The sequence below is a fragment of the Mus musculus genome, chromosome 18 (genome assembly GCF_000001635.26).
Source record: "Mus musculus strain C57BL/6J chromosome 18, GRCm38.p6 C57BL/6J".
Taxonomy (NCBI): domain Eukaryota; kingdom Metazoa; phylum Chordata; class Mammalia; order Rodentia; family Muridae; genus Mus; species Mus musculus.
This window is the reverse complement of record NC_000084.6, coordinates 23,535,000-23,561,256: the sequence shown is the minus strand read 5'-3', so window position 1 is coordinate 23,561,256 and position 26,257 is coordinate 23,535,000. Positions and strand designations below refer to the sequence as shown.

The window sequence follows — 26,257 nt, the reverse complement described above, 5'->3', positions numbered from 1 at the left end:
GCTCTATTTAAAAATTCATGCATATTTATTTATACATTTTATCTAGAATTTGCATTCCATACATTTTTTAATGCTTATTTTCCTTTTCTGACTGTCATGCCTAGACACTCATATCCACAGCTAGAGGGAATGAATTGGTTGCATGAACCAGGACTCTTCTTCACAGAATCGGTCGATTTCTAACTATGCTGTCTCCTTCCACAGGTCTTGGCGTGTCCAGGGCATTTCTAGATTCAAGCATCACTCTGGGTGATTGTGATGGACAAGAACATCTGGGATAGGGCGTGACTTGAAATTAGAAATGAATTCATTAGAAATGAATGAACAGGGAACTGATGCTCACTCGAGCCAGAGGAATTTACTTTTCAAAATGTCCCTAAAATCTTGGAAGGATTGCAATCAAGAAAGTTATGTGCAAATTAGTAATTTATTGAGGCTTTTCTTAAATAATTTAGTTCTGTACCTTACTCAAGCCCCTTCCCAAACTAATGTTCAAATGTTCAAAAACTTAGTGGGAAGAAAGAAGGTGTTAAATGGGAAGCCTTGGCAGAGTCCACGGAGGTTCTGTATGTGACTACATTGCAGATACTGGGCTCCAGGTGTATCAACCAAGCATTAGTTTGGAAGAAGAATATTAGTAAGAACACAGTGTTTAGATTTGATTCTTTTGATTAATGGTCTTGAGGTAAGTCCTTATAAGATGTGAAAACAAATAGCCCCTACGAACCTTACCAGTTTTGTTTTGCTTTATGCTTTCCAATCTCCACACCGTCTCTGTTCCTAATGCACAATTTCTATCACAGGGCAGGTTTTCTTTTTTTCTTTTTGCTAAGAGTCCTCAGAGAGAAACATCACATCTCACAGAGATAACATCTCAGCTTCATTTTAATTTCCTGGTTAAGGTGTTGTAATAAAGCTTCATGAAAAAGGTCTACAACACATTTTCATGTAAAATCGAAATGAGCATCCTGCCGATCCCCAAAGGCCCTGGCAGGACACACACTGCCTATCAGGAAAAAAATATCCAGTGCTTCTTAAATTATGTTTGGAGACTGACATCATTATTCAAAATGAGATAATAATTATTGGCTCGGTAACCATCACACTATAAATTAAATTTAACTAAATTCAATCCAATCAAGCACTTATTATGCCAATTATTTTCAACTTGTTGTACCAGGAATCATAAAAATAATAAGGGAATGTAAATGGGGAAAAGAACAATATCTAAATTCTCCTTGTCCAGTTTAGCTTGTACAGAATATGTTTACTGACGTTAGAAGCAAGATACTCTAACACACTATCCCTGTTGTGGCCAGTCACTTTGTAGCCGTCATTGAGTAGTTCTTTATAGATTCTTTCTATGTGGCTTTACCACTCTGTATATTGTTAACACCCCCAGTTTGGGCTTTTACTGTCTTTTTGTAAGCAACCCTCACATTTATATCCAATTTCTTTCCCTTTCTATTCATCCCAAGAAAGAGTGTGAGGCTCACTTATGGCCAGGCCATTCTCCACTGTCCAATGACTAATACCCAAGAGGGTGACAATGAGAACCAGTGTTGACATTCTGACTTACTGATTGTTCTCCTTATTACTCTTCAGCTTCTTCAAAGTCTCCTATGTTCCAGGTGCATCAGACTTCTAATAATGCCAGACTATCCTTTGATGTTTTTATATATGCCTGTACTGAGTCTGTTCCTTATATAAGATGCAGTTTTTGATCTGTGACCCTTCATGGTAGAATACACATGATGTTCCTCAGAGTGGAAGCCCATTCTACTACCTTCAGACAAGACATCAGAATGGAAACCTATTTACTACCTGCAGACAAGCATGTCTTCTCTTTTTTTGTAGTTCCTAGTAACCCACATGCATGACTGTTTTTAGCATTCCGAATTTTCCAGTCATTAATACACAAATTTTGTTCTTTATTTCTTCAGATGAGTCCATGACTGGGGTTTGGAGGAGAGGGATTTATGAGCCAAATGTTCTGTATTTTGGGAAAGGAACATCTATGGATTTGTGGATCAGAGAACCAAATAATAAGTACCTTGATGACACTACATATTGTTTATGTTCATAAGGTTTATAATACCCTGTTCAAACACGTTGCTTAATAATGCTTGGTGAATTGAGCAGATCAGAGCACCTCTATACAGCAAATTAGATACAACATAAAATCCCTGGAAACTCTCTATTTAGCTTGATATTCTATAACCCCCTATACATTTTGTTGAACGTTGGTTTTCTAGTTTACCTCCTATTCCCTATAGTCCATGGCTTGAGATGGCCAGAGTATTAAATGCTAGAGGCCACATTCAGAAAGAGCAGCCACAGCTCTGGCCCCCATGAGCAATTGTCTTTTGTTATCCCTTTATAGCCTTTGGTATTTCTGATTTGTCATGAAGTGGTCTGCCAGCCAACATGAACACTAGACTCCATGCAGGGGACACTGAAAATCACAAGCAAATAGCATCTAGAAACTCAGGTCTTAGTTTTCCTGCAGTAAAACCATATCCATTAGAATAGATCATTGTCTGTACAGTAAGAGTAAATAATAAAACAAGTAGCCTTTCATTTATTTATTCAGAAAGTAGCTATGATCTAACTTCCTAGTGCATACAGCACTGTAATGGAGCTAACACTGAGAAGGAAGAGGCCTCTAGGTGGTTAATTGGAAGTGTAGGGATTTATAGGTAACTTGGTGAGTTCATAGATATAGCCACATAGTATATAGACTATGAAATGTATCTTTTATTAGAAAAAACTTCAAAAACTATGAGATAAAGGATGTGGCTTAGTGTTAGAGTGCTTGTGTCCTCTATGCAAGGACTGGGTTTGATCTCTAACACTGAAAAAGTCATGGGATAATTCTAGTGACATAACACCAATTAGAATGACTATAATTAATTGAAGTATTGTAGCGGTAAAAACTGTTTAAAGAGTATATTTTAAATGTTTTCACCAGAAATAATTGATCTTAAGTCAATGTGATGGTTAATTTGGCTAGATTAAGAAAACACCTAGGGTATTAATAGATGCAGTTTTGGGTGTATCTTTGAGGAGTTTCCCAGCAAGGATCAACTGAGGAAGGACGACCTACCCAGAGTGTCAGAAGATTGAATAAAAATATAAAACAAGAATACCCTAGGTGAGTACCAGACTTGCTCTTTCTCCACCTTCTGGTCTGATGAGATATGGGCAAGCAATCTCACACCTCTACCTCCATGGAACTACTTGCCATCATATGATCTCCATCTTGATGATAGTGTGCCCTCAAACCATGAGCCAAAATAAAGCCTTCTCTTAGGTTGTGTTTTGTCGAGATATTTGGTGACAGCATTAAGAGAGATAATTACTAGAGAACATGAAGAAATGTACATGATAATTAATCTTTGATAATCCACAGACACACGTATAGTATAATGTTACACTGTGTTCTATAAGTACATATTATTTGTCAATTCACAATAGAATTAAGCATGAAAAATGGTAATAGGATATAATGATGGGCAAGGCACAAATGAAAGTCAGACAGGTACTGACAGGGGGATGTTTCAGAGTTAGCTGTTGAACTTCTCAAAGTTCTCTTCCTGAGTGACATTGACATTTGAGGGGTCTGGAGCAATGGCTTTGCAGTTAAGAGTTCCTATTGCTCCCTCAGAGGACCTGAGTTCAGTTCTTAGCCCTCACACCAGGTGGATAACAATCTCCTGTAATTCCACACTTGGGATAACCTGATGTCTCTGGTGGCCTCAGACACTGCATTCATGTGCACGCGCGCGCGTGCGCGCGCACGCGCACACACACACACACACACACACACACACACACGCCACACTCAATTAAAAATCCAACCTACCAGTTGATTCAGGACTGATAGGCTTAATATCAGTTCATGCAGTGAAGTTTTAGAGAGTAGTTTGATGCTCACAGAACCTGGATCTATACAAGGTAGAACATATCTTTAGGCTCTAACCTTAAGGCTATTTTCTTCCTAAATGCTTACACTCTGGAAGATACTCATGGAGGTTAAAGCACCAGGCTCAGCTCACACTGCAGCTCTTATCGACACTGTCACTTGTAAAAGCAGGTGATAATCCTAAGAACTGGCGCTATGAATGTCAGACATGTTAAGGTTTCCTGAAGATGCGACAATATTATTTGGGGGAAGGGAGACCTTAAATGGGAAGGAAACAAATAGCTTCCTTTGTACATTCCTACATTCCATGTTTTCAGCCCGCCTGCTCTCTTAACCATTTTGAAACCTTTTAAGTAAACTGCGCAGAATATGTCAAGTAGAGATTTTTGGCAAAGGCCTGGAAATATAATTGAAAAAAAAAACAGTAAAAAAATTAGAAGTAAATTCAGGCCAAAGAGAATGCTGGGCAAGTTAACTCTAGAAATGGAAGCAATATGTCATCCATAATAGGTTTCTTACGGCCATCTGTAAGTTTCTTAAGGTAAATCTTTAAATCTGAATCACCCTCATATCCTTCAAGGTGCCAACCAAGATGTTGAGCACACAGCATCACAGCATCACTCAGTAGACATGTTATAAAGCTACCTGGAGGTGAGCGTGGACTCTGTGCACAGAGAGCACAAGCAATGAGAAGACACAGGTCTTTCTGTTCTTACCTCTTTTCAATAGATTACATATTCCTATCTGAAATAATTTTCTTTGCCAGACTTTGTAATGGGAGGTGTTTTTTTTTATGTCTTATTATTGCTCTACTTACAGAACAATAGTGGCTTAGTTATGGTAGTCTGCTGGACATGTTTCCTAAATGAGTTTCATGATAGTTTAAGGTGTACTTTCTTCCCAGTGTAGCCAATAGCACTTAAAAATGTACTCACATACCATATTTGGTGCTATTACTGGAGACAAAAGTTGTCTTAGAAAACATTTCTATTAATGGGAGCGGGTGAGGCAGCCCAGCAGGTGCAAGGCACTTTCCATTAGGACTGATAAACTGAGTTCAAGCTCCAGGAGCCACCAGGTGAAATGAGAAGCTGACTCCCGTTGGTAGTTCCCTGACCTCCACATCCATGCTTTGGAATTCTTGTGTGTGTACGTATGTGCATGAATGCATGTGAATGTGTGAGTGCGTGTACACACAAACACAAGCTTTAAAAGATCATGTGAATAAGGGAGCTGGAGAAATGTCTCAGTGGTGACAAGCACTTGCTCTTCTTGTTCAGGATCCAGGACCTACATGGCTGCTCAGGACTTCATTCTAGGAGCTTGAATGACCTTCTCTGGCCTCTACAGGCATCAATACACACATGGTTCACATATACATGCACATGAATAAAAATGATACATCTCTAAAAGTAAATGAAATAATTTTGGATAAATGGTCATTATGTTTTAATTGGCACGTGCAAAAGTTCTGGGCACAGCTCGCTATGATGATGCAACTTTAGGAGTGTATTTAATGGAAGTAATGGGTACCCTTAAAATGGCTTTAATGGTAAATTTTATGTTACATAGTTTAGAACAATTTAAAGACATCCATGAGATATATTTATGCTGTGTTAAAGTAATAATGAGGTGGAGATAATTAATACCACACTTCACTGAACCTTCGCCAAACAAAAAATAATGCAATAATTTGCCTGAACACATTAGCTCTTACTTTTAAGGCAATAAAGCAGCTGGTTTCAAGGGTATGTACACTTTTATGGTTTACCGTATCCATCCATATCTTCTGTAGTGACATGTATACATTGAGCTTTAGTGAGCACTTAGGATTCAGTCAAATCCTGACATTTCTCAGCGCATGGGAAAAGGATCAAAGTTTGCTATTGAACCTTCATCTCAAAATCTCAAAGACCCACAGGGCTTTCTCTGTAAGGGGAATGTAACCTATTCTTCCATTCTTGGCTTCATATAAGGACCAGAGCTCACTTACACACATGGAGATTAACCTGACAACTTTGAAAACCCTGTCACAAGAAAATTAAAGTCGAAAACAGAATTTGAGTTACCAAGTCTTGAGGTAAACCTAGAAGAGATTGACAAATATTTTCTTCAGATTTTATGTGGATTTGAGCATGCAAGTGTATTGCTGGTTGAGGCCAGAAAAGGGTGTTGAGTCTCTTGGAGCAGGAATTGCAGCACGCAGTGTTTGTTGGTCCTGGTATCAAGACCAGGAAGCCACCTCTCAACTCTAATAAACACTTCGCATTTCTGAAACACAGTATTAATGACTACTGAGTAGGAGACCAGTGATGTTTTACTTATTTAAATTAATAGATATGAGATCATGCGTGCCATTGAATCATTTGCTTGATGATAGGATTCTTTCCAATCTTTTTTTAAATTTTTTTAAATTAGGTATTTATTTCATTTACATTTCCAATGCTATCCCAAAAGTCCCCCACATGCTCCCCCACCCACTCCCCCACCCTCCCATTCCCACTTCTTGGCCCTGGCATTCCCCTGTACTGAGGCATATAAAGTTTGCAAGACCAAGGGGCCTCCCTTTCCACTGATGGCCGACTAGGCCATCTTTTGATACATATGCAGCTAGAGACACGAGCTCTGGGGTACTGGTTAGTTCATAATGTTGTTCCAATTATAGGGTTGCAGATCCCTTTAGCTCCTTGGTTACTTTCTCTAGCTCCTCCATTGGGGGCCCTGTGATCCATCCAATAGCTGACTGTGAGCATCCACTTCTGTGTTTGCTAGGCCCCAGCATAGCCTCACAAGAGACAGCTATATCTGGGTCCTTTCAGCAAAATCTTGCTAGTGTATGCAATGGTGTCTGCGTTTGGGGGCTGATTATGGATTCTCTCCAATCTTAAAAGGTTTGTTCATCTGAATAAGTATGTGTAAATACTTATATGCCAGGGATTGCAGATATAGCAATAAATAACATGCACACTGATCTCTGTTCCCAGGAAGTTCACAGATGAGCCAAGGAAATTGTAATAAAAATAACAACTAAGTAAATTGTATAACATTGAGTCTATTAGGATGTGATAAGTGTTTTAGGAGGAAAAGAAAGACAAACAATAGGACTGGGGGAGGAGTTAATTTCTCATTTATATGCTCTAGAGAAAATTTGTTCCAAATATTTATTCATTTTGTTATCAGTGTGTCTTGTGGCTTTTCATGCTAGGTACCTTTCAACAGTTAGGAATTAAACATGTTCTTCTCTTTATCTTTAAGAGAGCTGTGGCATGTCTATCCTTTGAAATCTCTGGCTTTCCTGGAAGAATTATTACTCAAGGGATAAGATATCTTGTGGGCTATTTCAGACTGCAATCCAGGTAATTTTAAAACTAAAAGTAACTGCACTTATGACCACATTTAACTCGCCAGGATGTAAAAAGTATAGCTTTACTCTACCTGTGAAAATTTTCTGCTTTTAAATAGCTCAGATAGTTAGTTTAGGAAAAGCCAGATAATCCCTCTACTTTAAGGTCAACTATACAGTAAAATAATGAAGAAATAGTAGTAAATTCTCTCATACTTAGAGTCCTAGGGACCCTCTTTGTGATTACCCAGTGGATAGGAAAGTTTGAGGCTCATTTCATACTGTGAAGTATTTTTTGATCAGCTATGTAGGGTCAGCTCAGATAGGTGGTGAAAACGAAAGAGGCATGTAGACATGCATCAGGAGAGATGCTATGATACTTACACTCTGAACTGGGAGAAAAGTTTAAAGAAGATTTACAAGTTCATCACTTGGGCAAATGACCTCCCACTGTTCTATTAATCAACGTGTAACTTTCCTTTTTTTCCTAGTTTTAACAGGTAACCATAATAGATTGGAAGGCAGAATCCACTCATTTAAATTTTGTGAAAGAGAAATATGCAAAGGGAGATTTCTGAATTCTCCTTTTTTTTTTTTTGCCCACACATTTTGGTCTGATGTTAAACTTGATGTACCATCCCTATTTGTTGAATGCATAATTAATCAATTAATCAAGTGTTTTGTTAACAATAAGCATTAAGGAAGCCTCCTGGGGCAGCAAACCAGGGTGACACTGGGATTGAGCTTCCATTGGAACAGTCAGTGTGGCTTTATGGGAGAGACCCCCTATAGTTCAGAGCCTTCTGCTTTCTGTTAGTCTGCCAGAGTGTCAGTGTATACTCTCTGTGGGAGAACATGTTCTGGACTCTCCCCATTCTGCTGAATGACTTTGGATTTGTGGCAGAAACTTCCAGAAAGGGAACAAGGAAATCTTAAGGGGAATATCACTGATTTTTGGATTGGCATTTGTTAAACATGGTTGGGGGGAGTTTAAAATACTAGGGGTGCCTCATGTTCCCCAACTACAAGATCATTAAAGAGGTCACATCTTTCTGCATAGCATCCCAGTATCACCAGGAGCAGACAAGAGGCAAGGGAGCCGTTGTCCATAGCATCCCACCTCTAGAAAGAACACAGGTCCATAGACTGCTATGGTGAGATCTGGAACAAAACAGTCAAAATTCTCAAACACTAAAAAATCACCAAGAAAACAAATCCCCCATCTCCTGTATCAGATAAAAAACAAATAAACAAGTAAATAAAATCAACTTTGTTCAAAGCCATATCTACACTATAAGGACATTAAAGTCTTAGCTACAATCTGTCAGAGGTTTGCTCTGGTGAAGGGGAAACCACTTCCCCATAGGTGCAGGGCTCCCAGAGTTTCCTCTCCCTTATGCCCAACTTAAATGGGTGTCACTAATTGCTTTGTTTATACCCCGCTGCCAACAACTTCCCCCACAGGGAATTTTTGAGAACGTTGTATTCTTGCGCAATGCATTTTTCTTTGTTCTAAACAAGTGTCTAGAACATTGAGCATCAGCAATGAAAATATGCACAGAAAACATCTGAAACAACACAAGATGATTCTGCGCCTTGTTATCCATCTGCCCCTTAGGCGCCTAACTGAAAAGACTCCTTCCCTTCCTCCCACTCTGTGTACAGGGGAAGAATGCTCTCGCTCCTCTTTTCTCTTTCTTTTTAACTTAAACTTTATTTTCATTTAATGTTATTATTATCTGGAAACACTAAAGATCTGTGTTCTTGGGCATTTTGGTAGGTAGACTCCTAAGATTATCTCAAGATTGCTTACCCATCGATGATGCCTGCCTTCTCCTAGCTTGTCAATAGAACTATAATTCTTATGTTTGTGTCAGGGATTTTTCACAGGTGAGGCTTTGGTTTTAAATCAGGTAACCTTAAAATAGGAAGATCATCTGGCTAGTCCTGGCACAAACAACTAACTTCCCCCTTTACAAGAAAAGGCTGTTTGGTCACAGAAGAGGAGATCAGAGACTCACTCCAGCAGTGATCCTCTGTCCACAGGGATAATGTAGCAGGAATCAACTCTAAGAACCAAAAGTCATTCTCAGCTGGCACCCAAGAAAACAGAGACAGTCCCACAACCACAAGGACAAGAATCCTGCCAATGGCCAATGCACTGGGAAGAGGACCTCAAGTCCTGGATGAGAGCTGCAGACTTCAGCCCTTTGTGATGCTAAGAACTGAGTATGCAGAAAACTGATCCAAAGAACCACAAATGCACACTGAGCAATGATGCAGGGAGACACACTAGCACACTCAGGGAGACAGGATGCACTAACACACCCAGGGAGACAGGACACACTAGTGCACTCAGAGAGACAGGGCACACTAGCACACCCAGGGAAATAGGACAGGCTAGTACACCCAGGGAGATGGGGCACACTAGTCCACTCAGGGAGACAGGGCACACTAGTGCACTCAGGGAGACAGGACACACTAGTGCATTCAGGGAGACAGGACACACTAGCACACCCAGGGAGACAGGACACACTAGTACATCCAGGGAGACAGGACACACTAGTGCACTCTGTTGAAGAAAACAAGCAGGAATCAGTATTTACATCTAAGAACAAATCTTTGAATTTCTCTTACTTGTAAGACTGGTCATTTGGCTAGTGAAAATGCAAATCTGCTTCACACCCACTTGCTCTCCTGAGAAATGTTACTAGGAACTATGGAAATGTGATACTCTTAGGTTAGTTTTGCTGTGATAGAGAAAAGTTGATCAATAGGTAGATATAGTTTCTGGTACCTACAAAATCCTGAAGGAAAAAAAAAGGTTTATAGACCTCAATGTAAAAGCATAAATTCTAACTAACTCTGTTTGAATGGGGGTGGGGTGGGGAGGTATTTTCAAAAGGCATTTCACTTAGTAAAGACATTTTAAGAAACTATAGAAGTTCAGATGCAATTATAGACGCTTTGGCATCTTTTCTTTTTAAAGAACAATTTAATCGTTGCTACTAACAGAAAGAAAACCAAAGCTGAGACTGGCAGGACTAAGGGATTGGCAACTCTTGCTGTGGCAGAAGAGGGGTGGATATCTGTTGCCATGTTTCCCTCCCTTTATTAAACAGGAGTAACTCCGTGCTCTGATTTGATTCTTAGGTTGTCTCTCTGTTGACCATGAACTTGAAGCTGTGTTTCATTGACTCCAAAGTAAGTTTTGAAGGGAAAAGGTGTGCTGACATTGCAGGGCGCCCGGGTCATTACGCATGCCACTGCTGATCACAGAAATACTGGTTTAGAAGGAAGTGGTGATTTGCTTAACAGAAAGACTGAGCAGTGGCACTCCACAGAGCTTATTAATAGTTTCCTGGCTGTTTACTTTTACAGAAATTTAAGTAATCTAGAAACTAAAGAGAGGATTGTAAGGAGCAGAGAGTAAGAAATCGTGTTTTCTATGTCGCTGTCCCATTCTTCCTAGGATATAAAGTAGACAGCTTGATGCTCCTTAGGTTTTAGAGACATCCATTCTTTTATCCTATTAGGGAGGGTTGTTAATTATGTCATGGGGAGGGGAGTTATAACCGAATACAAGGATGAACAAACACAGAAGCAGTGATGTGGAAAATAACTCTGATGGAGGAGGGCTGAGAGTCATTTGCTATAAAAATGAGGTGGATTTCTTACAGCTGTTCTTTTATCAGCAAGACTAGTAAATATCTTTGATGGATGAAAAGACCTAGGCAAGATGGGTTCCTCTAAGTCTAAGGGACTCCAAGGTACTTTGTGTTCCAGAATGAGGGAAGTTACATAACAACGTGTGTGTGTGTGTGTGTGTGTGTGTGTGTGTGCGCGCGTGTGTGAAAGAGAGAGAGAGAGAGGAGAGAGAAACAAAGAAAGAGAAACAGAGAAAGAGAAACAGAGAGAGACACACACACAGAGAGACACAGAGAGAGAGAGAGAGGGAGGGAGAGGGAGAGAGAGACAGAGAGAGAGAGACAGAGGGGGGGTGAGAGGGACAGAGACAGACAATTTTCCCACAATATTTTATTTTTATTGATAAAACCAAGCATATAATGAATGAGTATAATTTTTCTCTAGTTAATGACTTCTAATGGGGATTAAATTTGCAGGAACAATAATTTACTTAATAGCGTCTACATAATACTGTTTCCTGTTACCAAATAATTCTTGGTCTATACAAAGATTTGCTAGCCTGCCTTTAAGTCTTTTCCACAGCACCGGGAGTCCGTATTCTCAGCATTCACCAAGTATCATAGGAGATGGCCTCAACATCTGTAATGGGAATCTGTGCTCTGTGTGCGTAGGATGGGTAATTAACTAACATGCGTAGTCTTTGACTTCAGAAAATAAAAAATCCATACATTCCTGCTGTATTCAGGTAATTTTCCCTCTGTGGAATGATTTCATAAGAGCCAATTTTATATCCATTTCTTCTATGGTGTGGGCTTTAAATTTAGTTTTGCTAATATGCAGAATAAATTTTACCTCTAAGGAGTTTCTGCACCTAAAAATAAACATCATGTGCTTTGTTACGATCCACTGATTCCCATGAAATAAACGCCATAATGAGCTGTCCTGTGCATGACCTGATTGTACCTGTCTTCCCTCCTCTGACTACATGTGGAAACTTAATCCCCAATTCAGCGGCAGAAGGAGGTAGGATCTTTAGGAAAGTGATTAAGTCCTCAAAGTGGAACCTCACAGGGCAGACGCCGCTCCTTATGAAAGAGGCTCTAGGTTGTGACATCCTCCTCTCAGTCTCTTGAGGTCTCTTGAGAAGAAAGATGCCATCTAAACTTCAGAAATTGGGCCCATAGCAGATACCAGGTAAACTTCATCATGAACTTCCCAGCCACTGTTGCTATGAAAAAATAAATTCATTTCTTTTGTTACAAACTACATATATGATGACATATTTGTTATAGTATCGAAGGTGGGCTGAGATATCTCAGTAAGTCTCTGTCTGGGTTAGCAGGTGCTAAGCTACTGCTGCCGGGACACTCTCTCCTTTGCCCTCTACTGTAAGCAAACTTGGAGTTGCTTTGTCTTAAAGATCAGTCCTGCCCTTTGCTTCACTTGCTCCAACACGCATCATCTTCTTTGTGGTCCTTGCAGCAAGTAGCAATCCTCTGCTCTTTCTCTTAGCTCCTGGAGGTGATCTGCATCTTTGTGCTCTCGAGAGACAAACCCATTGCATTCTGATTTTTATATTATGCTCTTTGTTGTGGAGTAAAACTCCATTACAAGGCACCACAATTCATCGTGTTGGCTTTTACTGTAGAGTAGAATTACCTTGCTCTAATGCAAGGACGTAAATTCAGCACTGGTGAATGTTGTTACTAAAATGATCACGCCCTTTGCCTACATTTCTAGAAGATTCCAACACCGATTAAGATAAGCCAAGATCAATTGGGTTAACATTTCACAAGTAACTCTGAACATTACACTGTTTCATCTATTGTTAGGAAAGAAAATGGAGCAGATGCAGCCCTGCATTTGATGTTCTGAGCAACGTGGAAAGCATATTTAAAGCTTGCTACATTCTAGCCATGCTTGCTTTTCTTTCTGCGCTTTAACTTTTAGCTAGTTCTTTTGGACTGCGATTTTTTTTTCTCATTCTAAATATGCATGAAACCTATCAGGTACATTGTAAAGTACAAAATGGTTTTATTTTTTTTTTCTGTTTGCTTAATGCCAGTTCAGATTCTTCTTCAAGAAAGTCCCTCACATCAGGGCACTGTCTCTCCAGGACCCCTGGAGTATCATTTCTTACTATGAGCTTATGCACCTCTCAACAGTCCAGTTACCCAGTTAGACGATAGGCAACTTTAAGGTTACATCTCACGGTCAGGCACACTGTCTCTGTTTCCTGACCCACGACCATACATGTTTACTGAGTTAAGAGGAAACTCGAAGGGATGCTGTAAGGAGACACTAGGCAGCTTTGCGGTTCCTGGGTTCCTCATACATGGACTATTGGTGTCCCCTCTGCTTCCATCCTATTTTCCAAGTAGGTTGGGACACGGTTTTGAATGAAGGATAAGGATTAGACTCAAGAAGAACTAGAAGAAAATTGAAATGTGTAAGAATGAGAACAGGCTCTCAGAGCAGGATGACTATGGCCCATAGGATGCACCAGCTACAGCGCCAGCAGGGACCCACAGTGTGTGCATGTGGCAATGCTGGCTTTAGGGTTGCTGAGCACAAGGAATCTATTCATCCTTCCACCCCTTTCTCCATCTTCTCTCCCACTTATGTTCTCACTCCTCTTAGCCATTTTGTGGAAGTCCCCACCTTTACTGAAAGGAGCCTACAGAAAGCTTGGCGAAGGTTTACGGGGGAATGGAGCTCTCAGCTCATTCTTTCCTTTCCCCCATAATCTGAAAGGCTAGGTGCTGAAACAAGTCATAAGAATGTGGGAGAAATTTCCTCAATTTGGAGAGCCCTCATTTGTTCTATTTTGCAGTGAAGGGAACAGGAAGTTTTTCCTCTTTGGAAGTTTTTTCCTTACCTCTTAATGGAACAGGATTTTACTGACTTATTCATGCTTAAGAATATAAATGCAGCTACGTCTTCTTTTAAAAAGTCAGGTTAATTAATTATTGAAAACAGGGTCTCTGGTAGCCCACTATAGCCTCAAAATCACTATGTAGTTAACAATGACCTTGAATTCTTTTTCCTTTTGACCATGTACTATCTGCTTAATGTGGTGATGGGGACTTTACATATGCTAAGCAAGTACTCTACCAATTAAAATCTATCTCCAGTCTTGGCCACAACACACACACACACACACACACACACACACACACACACACACACACACACACTCCCAGATCTTGGCCTATCGCTTAATACCCTTTAGGTAAGCACATTGAGAGACTGAGTCACCTCACCACCCAGTCCTAAACAACTGGATACAGAAGTCTGGGGTTTGGGTAGCTGCCCTGGAAAAATTCCTGTAGAGACTCTGGCAGGGTAGGCCTGGGGACGTTGCTGGCTCTGCATTCACTAAGAGTCTAATTTCCATGTTAGAAATTCAACAACTATATGTATATTCTGTGTACAATGTTATGGCTTAAAAAAAAAAAACCCTGTCCTTTACTAATTAGTAAATGGGAAGTTAAAATTTTTGAATCAGAATCAATTCTTTCAAAAGAACAGAAAAAATTGATACAAATGAATCATGAAGTAATATTTTTGCCAGAGAAAACAGCTGTGGCAGCATGAAGGAGCATGGCAACCCACGGGGAACACTGAACTGCTCACGTGATTGGCTATCGATTGCTGTGTGTAGTTTAAATTTTTATTTTTTATTTTTTTTTTGGTTTTTGAGAACTGGGTTTCTCTGTGTCGCTATGGTTGTCCTGGAACTCACTCTGTAGACCAGGCTGGCCTTGAACTCAGAAATCCACCTGCCACTGCCTCCCAAGTGCTAGCTTCCTGGGGTTTGTAAAGCTAGGTCTCTTCTGCCATTATTGCCCACAAATGTAATCAACACATTGATTATTTGGGCTGATTTTATAGCTTTAGAAAGACGCTTTAATATTTTCTCAATGTTTGCAAACACTGATAGTTATATGTGGACATGCAGAGATCATTTTATGTATAATGATTTTCAAAGTACTTGGATAGCATTTAAAATGCCCCAGGTAGAGAAGAGATAAAACACTCCACATAAAATTCAGAAATTTCTCTTGCTTCTAGATTTCTCAACCATTTATCTACCTGTCTATCATATATCTATATTCATACATATAACATTTGTATTTATTATTTACCTATTATCTATCAATCTTCTATCTATACCTATATATACATATATTCAAATATATTTATATCTATTCTTTCATCTATCTATCTATCTATCTATCTATCTATATATCTATCTATCATCTATGTATCTATTTATATCAATATATCTATACATCTAAACTATATATCTATATCTAGAGCGAGAGATACATATAGATATAGATCTGAAGAGGCTCATCCATTCTAAGACTTCTGTAGTTAAGACTAAATCAGCCCTCAGAGTTGCTTAGCAACTGTTTCTCTACCATTCGTGACCACAGTTCCCCCTTTATTCTTGTGTAAGCATATGTTTATCAAACCTCATAAGAAAACCTAGTTTGAATAAGCCCAGTTAAGAAGTGTAAATGATAGTACTCATGCAGGTAATTAGCACAAACAAAAGGCACACTTACAATTGCATTTCTTCTGCACAAATCTCAGCTTGCATGCTGTTCTGTAGGTGGAGAGTCGGATGCGATCCAGATCTTGAGCCCCTAGTCAGGGGGAAAAGAATATACATATGGTATGCCATGTGTGTGGAAAGGAGCTTGTAATGTTTGTAAATAAAACAATTACAGATAGAACCCATATGCTTATTGGTACGTTGGTTAGAATATAAATATTAGTTTAAGGCCCAGAAAGGTCTATCCAATATTCAGGATCCCAGGGAAGAGAGATCTGGTGTCTAAGTAGATTGCCAACCATGATCACACACCAAGGAATACAGCCTCTGTCTGCTGAGTCTGTCACTTTCTAGAATGAGCTACTCAAGTTATGACTTGAGTAAGTGCAAGATTGTCTCAGAATTAATCACTGAATCAATGATATTTTCAATTCTTCATTACTGTCATTAGAACATAGCTGTTAGAAACCCCAGCATTTGCAAGGTCAGGATGATGATACATCAGCTCTTTCACAGGATGGCTGTAAAGCAATTGAGGGTGTACTAGAGTATACTCCTAATGCTCTCGTGGAGGCCATCCACATTCTCACTAATGTATACCTGAGCAGAGCCTCCTTTCCCAAACTAGCTTCTCCTCTCATCTGTTCTAGCACTGTAGGAGTGACATGTCCCCATGCTCTTTCTGCTGCGCTTACTCTACGCCTCCATCCAGGGGGACCTAGCTGTCTGCAAAGGCTTCCGAGTTGTGTACATACTTCTTGACTGATGATGTAAACCCTGACATTAAGGGGTGGTTGGGAAATGAGCAACAAAATAGCTTTGCAGTTACAACAGTGCACTGCTTCACACACCATGGGAGTGGTGATATGGAACCATGTTGGATTTGGAGAACAGAAATTGTGGCATGCTATGCAGCTACACAGTCTTTTTTTTTTTTTTTTTTTTTTAGAAGTTTAGCTTCTCTAACCTAAAATATTATGAATTTAATTTCATTTTACTTGTGCAGCATTTTGTTGAATGTCTATCAATACTTAGTGTTCTCCTTGTCTTTGTTCAAGTCATTGTTAAAATCAATGACATAAGCAGGCCCACTAAGAGAGTCCTTGTACCGCTGGAGGTCAGTCTTCCTTCAAGGCTGACTGAACTATTAATTGTTGCCCTAGACATGACCATGACACTCTCTGTAAGTTTACTTAAACTGTGGCCCAGCTCATGTTGTCCAACATATGCACAACCTAAGAGCCTTGGTTGAAATTAGGATTAATATTTATTTAATGGCATTTTCTGATTTAGCATTCTGGTGACCTTATTAAAGAAGGAAAATAGTTTATTTTTATTAAAATGTGGAATTTAGATAAACAATATAAGAAACAAGACAGCCTGTTCTCCTGTTGCATTATTTTTCTGGGGGAGAATAATGCCTTTTTCATTATATTTCATCAGCTACTAATAGTGTTTCTTTAAAAGTTACATCAGTGCTATATAATCCTTAAAACTTGAAAATTCAGCTCATTTAAATGACTTATCAGACTTGCTTCACACTAATATACAGTGGGTAACAAATAATCAAAGGCAATGATAGATATAATTTCTTCTATATTTGTATATGTTTGAAATGTTTTATAATAAAAACTGTAAAGTGCATATCCTCAAATCCCTCCTACCCATTTCACAGATCCATTCACAGTTATCAGTTGGAAGTCCTGTTTTCTTTATTTTTTAACTCATCTTTTCATGTTTTTTCTTTTCCATTCTTCTTTGCCTTCCTCTCACACATGTGCTTATTAATTTTCTTTCTTTTTTCCCTATTCGTTCATCAAACCAACCCAAAACCAAACCAACCAACCAATCAGCCAACTAACCAACCAATTAACCAACCAGCCCGTCTTTACTAGTTTTGATATTTGCTTTATTACACTGACTTTTTACATTGAAAGTTTCACACATTACACATGTGCTTGCTATTTATGTTTCGAAAGCTCATTATAAAATATTTTACTAAGAATGTTCTTAAAGTAGTAAACATTTTGTTCAATTAAAGTTTTCACTTAGAATGAAGATGAAACTGTAAACTATGTGCTTGAACTATTTATTATTCCTGATGATTGACTGAATGAGTGTGTGCATGTGTGTGCATGAGTGTACATGTGTATTGTACACCCAAGAGAGCCAGAGGAGGAATGCGATAGTGTTATAATACAGTCGCCCCTTGAACCCCTATGTTCATTGAGATGCTTATACCTACACTGCTGGACATGCCTTACTGATCCCAGAGCACCTTTCTTTTAAAAATACACTCTAGCTCTGCTTCATGGATTACCCTGAAATTCCTTCCCTCTATGTTGTCAAGGATCCTAGTTTTACCTGAGCAAAGTCCCTAAAAAGATGAAGGGATTTCTTAGTTGTCTGTGATTCCTTGTTGAGGGTTTAAGTCTTGTGGGCGTTCACTGTCCAGGTTGGCATGTCTATTGTTGTTCTTGCTCAGCTCAGGTTCAGGCAATCACATTGGTGAGACTTGGTGGGTGTAGCTTCTTACATCTTTCCCTGAGCTTCGGGGTCCAACAGTCTTTCTACCCTTCTTCCACAATATCCTCTGGGACATAGGTGTGGGATTTTATCCATTTTGTAGATTTCTCCATTTGCATGCTCCAGGGAAAAGCACACCAATTGGTTATCCAATACCAAATGGTCAGCCATGAAAATATGCATACAAATAACATTCCACAGTCTGAGCAGGTTATATTTAGGAATATATTATATATAATATAAATTTATTAAATGTAATATATTAATTAAACATATATGCATGTAGCAACAATTAATGAAAAAGAGGCCATGAATTTGAAAGAGAACAAAGAGGGCAAGTGGGAGGATTTTAAAGAAGGAAAGGGAAGGGAGAAATGATGCAATTATATTGTCATCTCAAAAATAAAAAGTAAGGACAAAAAAGATGAAGCAGATTCCTTAAGCTGCTGCTGCTGACAGTGATAGTGTAGAGCTATCCCTCTGCTGCTGACTAGACCATGTAATCATTCCCAATGGGCTTGTGCTGCAGCCACCCAGGCTGAGCAAGCTCTCTAGTCTTTGTCAGACAGACTGGGACTGAAACTTTCCTTTCCTCTACCTAACTTGAGAACTGTTTCTTCAGGCCTTTAGGCTTCAGAGCTTCCACTTTTTTTTCCTGAGTATTTAACTTTAGTACAACTCTTTATTGTTAGTCTTAACTGGGATTCCTTTCAGATGCAAATTTCTCAAACTCTGGCCAGTTTTACAACCCCAGAGTGTCTTTCAAAGGATCTTGGAGGTCAGTTTCAGGGAAAGTAAGCAATAGGACCCATTCCTGTTTCTCAGTCTCCCTGGAAGGGCCTTCTTCTTTCTTCCTTCTTCCTCTTCCTCTTCCTCTTCCTCTTCCTCTTCTTCTTCTTTTCTTCTTCTTTTCTTCTTCTCCTCCTCCTCCTCCTCCTCTTTCTCCTTCTCCTCCTCCTTCTTGTTTTTTTAAATTAGGTATTTTCTTCATTTACATTTCCAATGCTATCCCAAAAGTCCCCCCATACCCTCCCCCAACTGCCCTATCCATCCACTCCCACTTCTTGGCCCTGGAGTTCCCCTGTACTGAGGCATATAAAGTTTGTAAGACCAATGGGCCTCTCTTTCCAATGATGGCCCTCTAGGCCATCTTCTGATACATATGCAGCTAGAGACATGAGCTCTGGGGAGTACTGGTTAGTTCATATTGTTGTTCCACCTATAGGGTTGCAGATCCCTTTAGCTCCTTGGGTACTTTCTCAAACTCCTCCATTGGGGGCACTGTGATCCACCCAATAGCTGACTGTGAGCATCCACTTCTGTGAGATCAAAAACTCAGGTGACTGCAGATGCTGGCGAGGATGTGGAGAAATAGGAACACTCCTCCATTGTTGGTGGGATTGCAAGCTTGTACAACTATTCTGGAAATCAGTCTGTCAGTTCCTCAGAAAATTGGACATAGTACTATGGGAGGATCCAGCAATACCTCTCCTGGGCATATATCCAGAAGATGTTCCAACCGGTAAGAAGGACACATGCTCCACTATGTTCATAGCAGCCTTATTTATAATAGCCAGAAGCTGGAAAGAACCCAGATGTCTCTCAACAGAGGAACGGATACAGAAAATGTGGTAATTTACACAATGGAGTACTACTCAGCTATTAAAAAGAATGAATTTATGAAATTCCTAGGCAAATGGATGGACCTGGAAGGCATCATCCTGAGTGAGGTAATCCCGTCACAAAAGAACTCACATTCTTCTTCATCTTGTTCTTCCTCCTCTTTCTCTTGCTCCTCCTTCTCCTAATTCTGTTCCTCTTCCTCCTCCTCTTCCTTCTCTTCCTTATTCTCCCTTTTCTCTTTCAACTTTTACTTAACTCTTCTCCCATATAATACATCCCAGAGCCTGATTTAATTATTATCACTAGCAATCAGATTGCTTAATCACATTAAACAACCTCCAAGTTAAAAAAGTCCAGTAACTCTCCAGTAGCTGCCTTCAGTGCATATGCCTTCAAATACAGGAGTTTAATCTCTTGTCCTTACTGTAATACTTTAACAAGTCTTTATTATGCATTTAGCTTATGTGATCCTGAGATGAGACTATTCTTTCACATCTGTAATACTCAGAACACCAAAGCTTCCTCCCCTTCACCTTTTCTCTTTTGCTTAAAAAGTATTTCAAGAAAAAAACACAAATAACCACACTTACTACTTCCTAGTCCCTTTTTGCTCTCTGTCTGGACATCACAGATTCCTGGAAAATGTTATTTTTTAAAGTATTGGCTATTTTGACACACTGTCAAGAAGATTTTCTTTGCCTGTGTGATAGTCCACACATCAACAGCATTTCCTCCCTTTGCATGCAGGCCATTGTTCCTCTGCTACTGTCTGTGATGAGCTAAACTTTGCTGGTGAAGCCAATTGATTATTAAGACTAGATATCTTTCACAGTCCTTGGCCTATGTGGGAATAATGAGACCTTTTTGGTTTGCTTATTTATTCTGATAATTAACCAGTGCAGCTTACCAAGCTATTTAACACAGCACCTTGACAGTCCTGTGACATTCCTAAAAAAAGATTAACTTATAATTGAGTACTAGTTCTCCTATGTCTTATTTATATAAAAAAATTTAGAATTATTCCTTGTAACCCACACTCTTCACAGGGTCTCACATCGTTCATGGCTTCCCAAGGATGAATTTGGACTTCTGAACCTCCTGCCTCAACCTCCCTGGTGCTAAGATTACAAATGAGTGTCAAGATGTCTGGCTGCAAGTTGTTCTGTGTGTATGAACTTAAGATTTGTGTTAAGCTTTCCTTGAATATTACAGTTTTAATTTAGTAGACATGTATAACATTGCTATTTACCTGTGCCTGCAATTGCACCAGCTAGGGAAGAAACTGGACATTTTCTTTATTTCCCTGGGATGAAACCTACTTGGTCAGAATGGATGATTGTTTTGATGTGTTCTTGGATTCGGTTAGCGAGAACTATATTCATAAGGGAAATTGGTCTGAAGTTCTCTATCTTTGTTGGGTCTTTTTGTGGTTTAGGTATCGGAGTAATTGTGGTTTCATAGAATGAGTTGGGTAGAGTACCTTCTGCTTCTATTTTGTGGAATATTTTGTGAAGAACTGGGATTAGATCTTCTTTGAAGATCTGATAGAACTTTGCACTAAACCCATCTGGTCCTGGGCTTTTTTTGGCTGGGAGACTATTAATGACTGCTTCTATTTCTTTAGGGGATATAGGACTGTTTAGATCATTAAACTGATCTTGATTTAACATTGGTACCTGCTATTTGTCTAGAAACTTGTCCATTTCATCCAGGTTCTCCAGTTTTGTTGAGTATAGCCTTTTGTAGAACGATCTGATGGTGTTTTGGATTTCTTCAGGATATGTTGTTATGTCTCCCTTTTCATTTCTGATTTTGTTAATTAGGATGCCTTCCCTGTGGCCTCTAGTTTATCTATCTTGTTGAGGCTATCTATCTGGCTAAGGGTTTATCTATCTTGTTGATTTTCTCAAAGAACCAGCTCCTCCTTTGGTTGATTCTTTGAATATTTCTTCTTGTTTACACTTGGTTGATTTTGCCCCTGAGTTTGATTATTTCCTGCCATCTACTCCTCTTGGGTGAATTTGCTTCCTTTTGTTCTAGAGCTTTTAGGTGTGTTGTCAAGCTGCTAATGTGTGCTCTCTCTAGTTTCTTTTTGGAGGCACTCAGAGCTATGAGTTTTCCTCTTAGAAATGCTTTCATTGTGTCCCATAAGTTTGGGTATGTTGTGGCTTCATTTTCATTAAACTCCAAAAAGTCCTTAATTTCTTTCTTTATTCCCTCCTTGACCAAGGTATCATTGAGAAGAGTGTTGTTCAGTTTCCACGTGAATATTGGCTTTCTATTATTTATTTTGTTATTGAAGATCAGCTTTAGTCCATGGTGATCTGATAGGATGCATGGGACAATTTCAATATTTTTGTATCTGTTGAGGCCTGTTTTATGATCAATTATGTGGTCACTTTTGGAGAAGGTACCATGAGGTGCTGAGAAGAAGGTATATTCTTTTGTTTTAGGATAAAATGTTCTGTAGATATCTGTTAGATCCATTTGTTTCATAACTTCTGTTAGTTTCACTGTATCCCTGTTTAGTTTCTGTTTCCATGATCTGTCCATTGGTGAAAGTGGTGTGTTGAAGTCTCCTACTATTATTGTGTGAGACGCAATGTGTGCTTTGAGCTTTACTAAAGTTTCTTTAATGAATGTGGCTGACCTTGTATTTGGAGCATAGATATTCAGAATTGAGAGTTCCTCTTGGAGGATTTTACCTTTGATGAGTATGAAGTACCCCTCCTTGTCTTTTTTGATAACTTTGGGTTGGAAGTCGATTTTATTAGATATTAGAATGGCTACTCCAGCTTGTTTCTTCAGACTATTTACTTGGAAAATTGTTTTCCAGCCTTTCATTCTGAGGTAGTGTCTATCTTTTTCCCTGAGATGGGTTTCCTGTAAGCAGCAAAATGTTGGGTCCTGTTTGTGTAGACAGTCTGTTAGTCTATGTCTTTTTATTGGGGAGTTGAGTCCACTGATATTAAGAGATATTTAGGAAAAGTAATTGTTGCTTCCAATTATTTTTGTTGTTAAAGTTGGCATTCTGTTCTTGTGGCTGTCTTCTTTTAGGTTTGTTGAGGGATTACCTTCCTGCTTTTTCTAAGATGTGGTTTCCGTCCTTGTATTGGTTTTTTTCTGTCATTATCCTTTGAAGGGCAGGATTCATGGAAAGATAATGTGTGAATTTTGTTCTGTTGTGGAATACTTTTGTTTCCCCATCTAAGGTAATCGAAAGTTTGGCTGGGTATAGTAGCCTGGGCTGGCATTTGTGTTCTCTTAGTGTCTGTATAACATCTGTCCAGGCTCTTCTGTCTTTCATAGTCTCTGGTGAAAAATCTGGTATAATTCTGATAGACTTTCCTTTATATGTTACTTGACATTTTTCCCTTACTGCTTTTAATATTCTATCTTTATTTAGTGTATGTGTTGTTCTGATTATTATGTGTCTGGAGGAATTTCTTTTCTGGTCCAGTCTATTTGGAGTTCTGTATGCTTCTTGTATGTTCATGGGCATCTCTTTCTTTAGGTTTGGGAAGTTTTCTTATATAACTTTGTTGAAGATATTTCCTGGTCCTTTGAGTTGAAAATCTTCATTCTCATCTACTCCTATTATCCATAGGTTTGGTCTTCTCATTGTGTCCTGGATTTTCTGGATGTTTTGAGTTAGGATCTTTTTGCATTTTTCATTGTCTTTGATTGTTGTGCCGATATTTTCTATGGAATCTTTTGCACCTGAGATTCTCTCTTCCATCTTTTGCATTCTGTTGCTGATGCTCGAATCTATGGTTTCAGATTTCTTTCCTAGAGTTCCTATCTCCAGCGTTGCCTCACTTTGGGTTTTCTTTATTGTGTCTGCTTCCCTTATTTAGGTCTTGGATGGTTTTATTCAATTCCATCACCTGTTTGGTTGTGTTTTCCTGCAATTCTTTAAGGGATTTTTGTGCTTCCTCTTTAAGGTCTTCTACCTGTTTAGCAGTGTTCTCCTGTATTTCTTTAAGTGAGTTATTAAAGTCCTTCTTGATGTCCTCTACCATCATCATGAGATATGCTTTTAAATCCGGGTCTAGCTTTTCGGGTGTGTTGGGGTGCCCTGGACTGGGGGAGGTGGGAGTGCTGGGTTCTGGTGATGGTGAGTGGTCTTTGTTTCTGTTAGTAAGATTCCTACATTTACCTTTCGCCATTTGGTAATCTCTGGAGTTAGTTGTTATAGTTGTCTCTGGTTAGAGATTGTTCTTCTTGTGATTCTTTTAGCCTCTATCAGCAGACCTGGGAGACTAGCTCTCTCTGAGTTTCAGTGGTCAGAGCACTCTCTGCAGGCAAGCTCTCCTCTTACAGGGAAGGTGCACAGATATCTGGCATTTGGACCTCCCTCCTGGCCGAAGATGAAGGCCCAAAACAGGACCTGTCCCAGAAGCTGTGTTCCTTCAGCTGTCACAGAAGCCATCAGCTTCTGTAGTCCACACTCTCACCTGCACAGACTAGTCTCGGAGGGATCCGGGAGCCAAGATGGTTCCCCAAGGTGCTCCTGCAAAGCCCTTCCGGGCAGGGCGGACACCTCTCCTCTGGCAGGGAAGGTGCCCAGATGTCTGGATCCTGAAAAGGGGGCTGCCCCAGAAGCTCTGTGGCTCCCGCCTGACCCAGAAGCTGTTAGCTTCTGTAGTCCACACTCTCACCTATGCAGACTACTCTCGGCAGAGTCTGCACAAGATGTCTCCTGCTGATGCTCAGGCCTGGACATTTAAACTTAGATAAGTGTTGCTAAAATTGTTACGCAAGCACACTTTTGTAATTCCTACAGTGTGCCAGCTGATAAATATTTAGTATTTCAAAGATAAGTTCAAAGATTTGACAGGTTTTCTTTCTTTGTAGAAAATATGAATTACCTTTTTGTGTCTGGCAAGGTATTTCCCTGTGATGGAGTTTGCTCAGATGTTAAGAAAGGTTTTTCCCTCCACAAAATACATGATTTTTAAAAATTTCTTTCCCTTGTATTTAATTATGCAAATAAGTATTTCCCTTTAAAAACTTCATTTTCAATTAAAAAAAGATCTGTATATTTGTGGTATATGCTACACTGTTATGATCCATGTAGAACAATTTAGTGTAGCAAAATAACATTTTATAATTTATTTATTTGTTTGTTTGTTTATTTCTTATGGGGATACTACAGAGTATCTATTCTATATAGAAAATTTGAAAGATGCACGACATAATTAACAGCAGTATGATAGTTTATTGAAATTTATTCCTCTAGTCTAAGATCTTGAAAGATCATAACCAGATGTGTACCTATAAGAAAGCCACAATTCTAGGGGATCAATAAGTCATTCCAAATAAAGATAGCAGCATCTAATTCATCAGGAGATGCTAGGAAGTCTCGGCTGAAACTCTCACAGACACTTGTGATGCTGTAAGTGGGAAAGGCAGGCAGATGTCTGGGAATCCCCACATCCATTTTAACTCTCCTTCCTCTGTGAATTCTAGCATTGCATGGGTGCAACCAGATGGTGGGAAAAGGATTTTAAAATCCCAACCTTATGATCAGAGAACCTTTCTTTACTTCCCAGACCCCTTTCCTGCCAATCACATCCCTCCCATTTTCAGTATAAAATTCTTTTCTATCAACTTTCCCTCTCAAGGGGAAGAGCACATGAGTCACCCCTGGATACTGTCACCTTTGCTCATGAAGGGAAGAACAAAAAATAAAACACACAGGACAAGAGAACTCATGTTTTTCATGCAATTTGAGGAGAATGCTTCCCCTCTTTTTATGAACAATCAAACAGGTCCATAAGGGAGATGTTACTACACCAGTTTCATAACATCACACACTTTCACAGGCCAGCCATCAGGACATGCCATCTGTGTTTGTGGTCCTTACATATGTCAGCCCCAAACTGTTCTCATCTTTTGTTATACTTTGCTTTTTTTTTTTTTTATGGTTTTGGTGACAAACTGCCTTCCAAAGGAGGTCCAAACAACAGCATATTCCCATTTCATCCTTCTTTCTGATTTGAATGCATTATGTCATTTTCCAGGGTAGACATTCAAAGGCGTATTTTATAAATTGTATACTAAGGCAGCCACTTGGTAATGCAGACAGGTGAGTGCATACTGCAAATCCTAGTGGACTGTATTAAAGTCAACACTGAGCAGTGCTGTCAAACGTGCCTGCTCATGTACAAATACAACCTATGAAATAGAGAGTGTAGAAGCAAATAATAATAAATTGCAGAGTAATTGAATTCTCACCTAATGAGAGAATAAAATGGCCAAATGCATCGTTATGGAAGGAACTGAGGATTTTTATGGAGAAGTCCAGAGGCCCTGAGGACGACATGGTTATTTCTGGTCTTCTCATGAATATTCAATGAACACTGAAGTGAGTTCCTTAAAAGCTCCATACTTACTCATCTCTGCAAACAGCTGTCTTCTTTCTGCCATGGTGTTTCCTCTTTTTCCACTATCTTCAATCATTCTGTGGGACAAAATTGTGCCATGTGTTATTCTCATGCCAAGAAGGCAAACAGGCATTTCTGTGTAAGCACATGCCGTATACTTGTACCATGACCACAATCCTTTAGATTAGTAGATAAGGCACTTGGCACTTAGGTAAGATGACCAGGTGAGGATCCTCAGA

The 26,257-nt window shown here is 39.3% G+C and overlaps 1 protein-coding gene across 46 annotated transcripts in view; it reads right to left on the bottom strand.

Annotated features, from left to right (window-relative positions):
• Dtna (dystrobrevin alpha) overlaps positions 1–26,257 on the bottom strand; it is a 349,714-nt gene that overhangs the window by 98,463 nt on the left and 224,994 nt on the right. For all 46 annotated transcript variants that reach the window (XR_001782337.2, XR_003952498.1, XR_003952493.1 and 43 more), the window contains 2 exons: positions 26,028–26,095; positions 15,491–15,571 (listed from right to left, as the gene is read on the bottom strand). Coding sequence is in view for 27 of the 46 variants with exons in the window: in XM_030250320.1 (XP_030106180.1) it covers positions 15,491–15,571; positions 26,028–26,094 (148 nt within the window). In the remaining 19 variants the exon portion in view is untranslated. Of the gene's footprint in view, positions 1–15,490; positions 15,572–26,027; positions 26,096–26,257 lie in introns of those variants that run through there.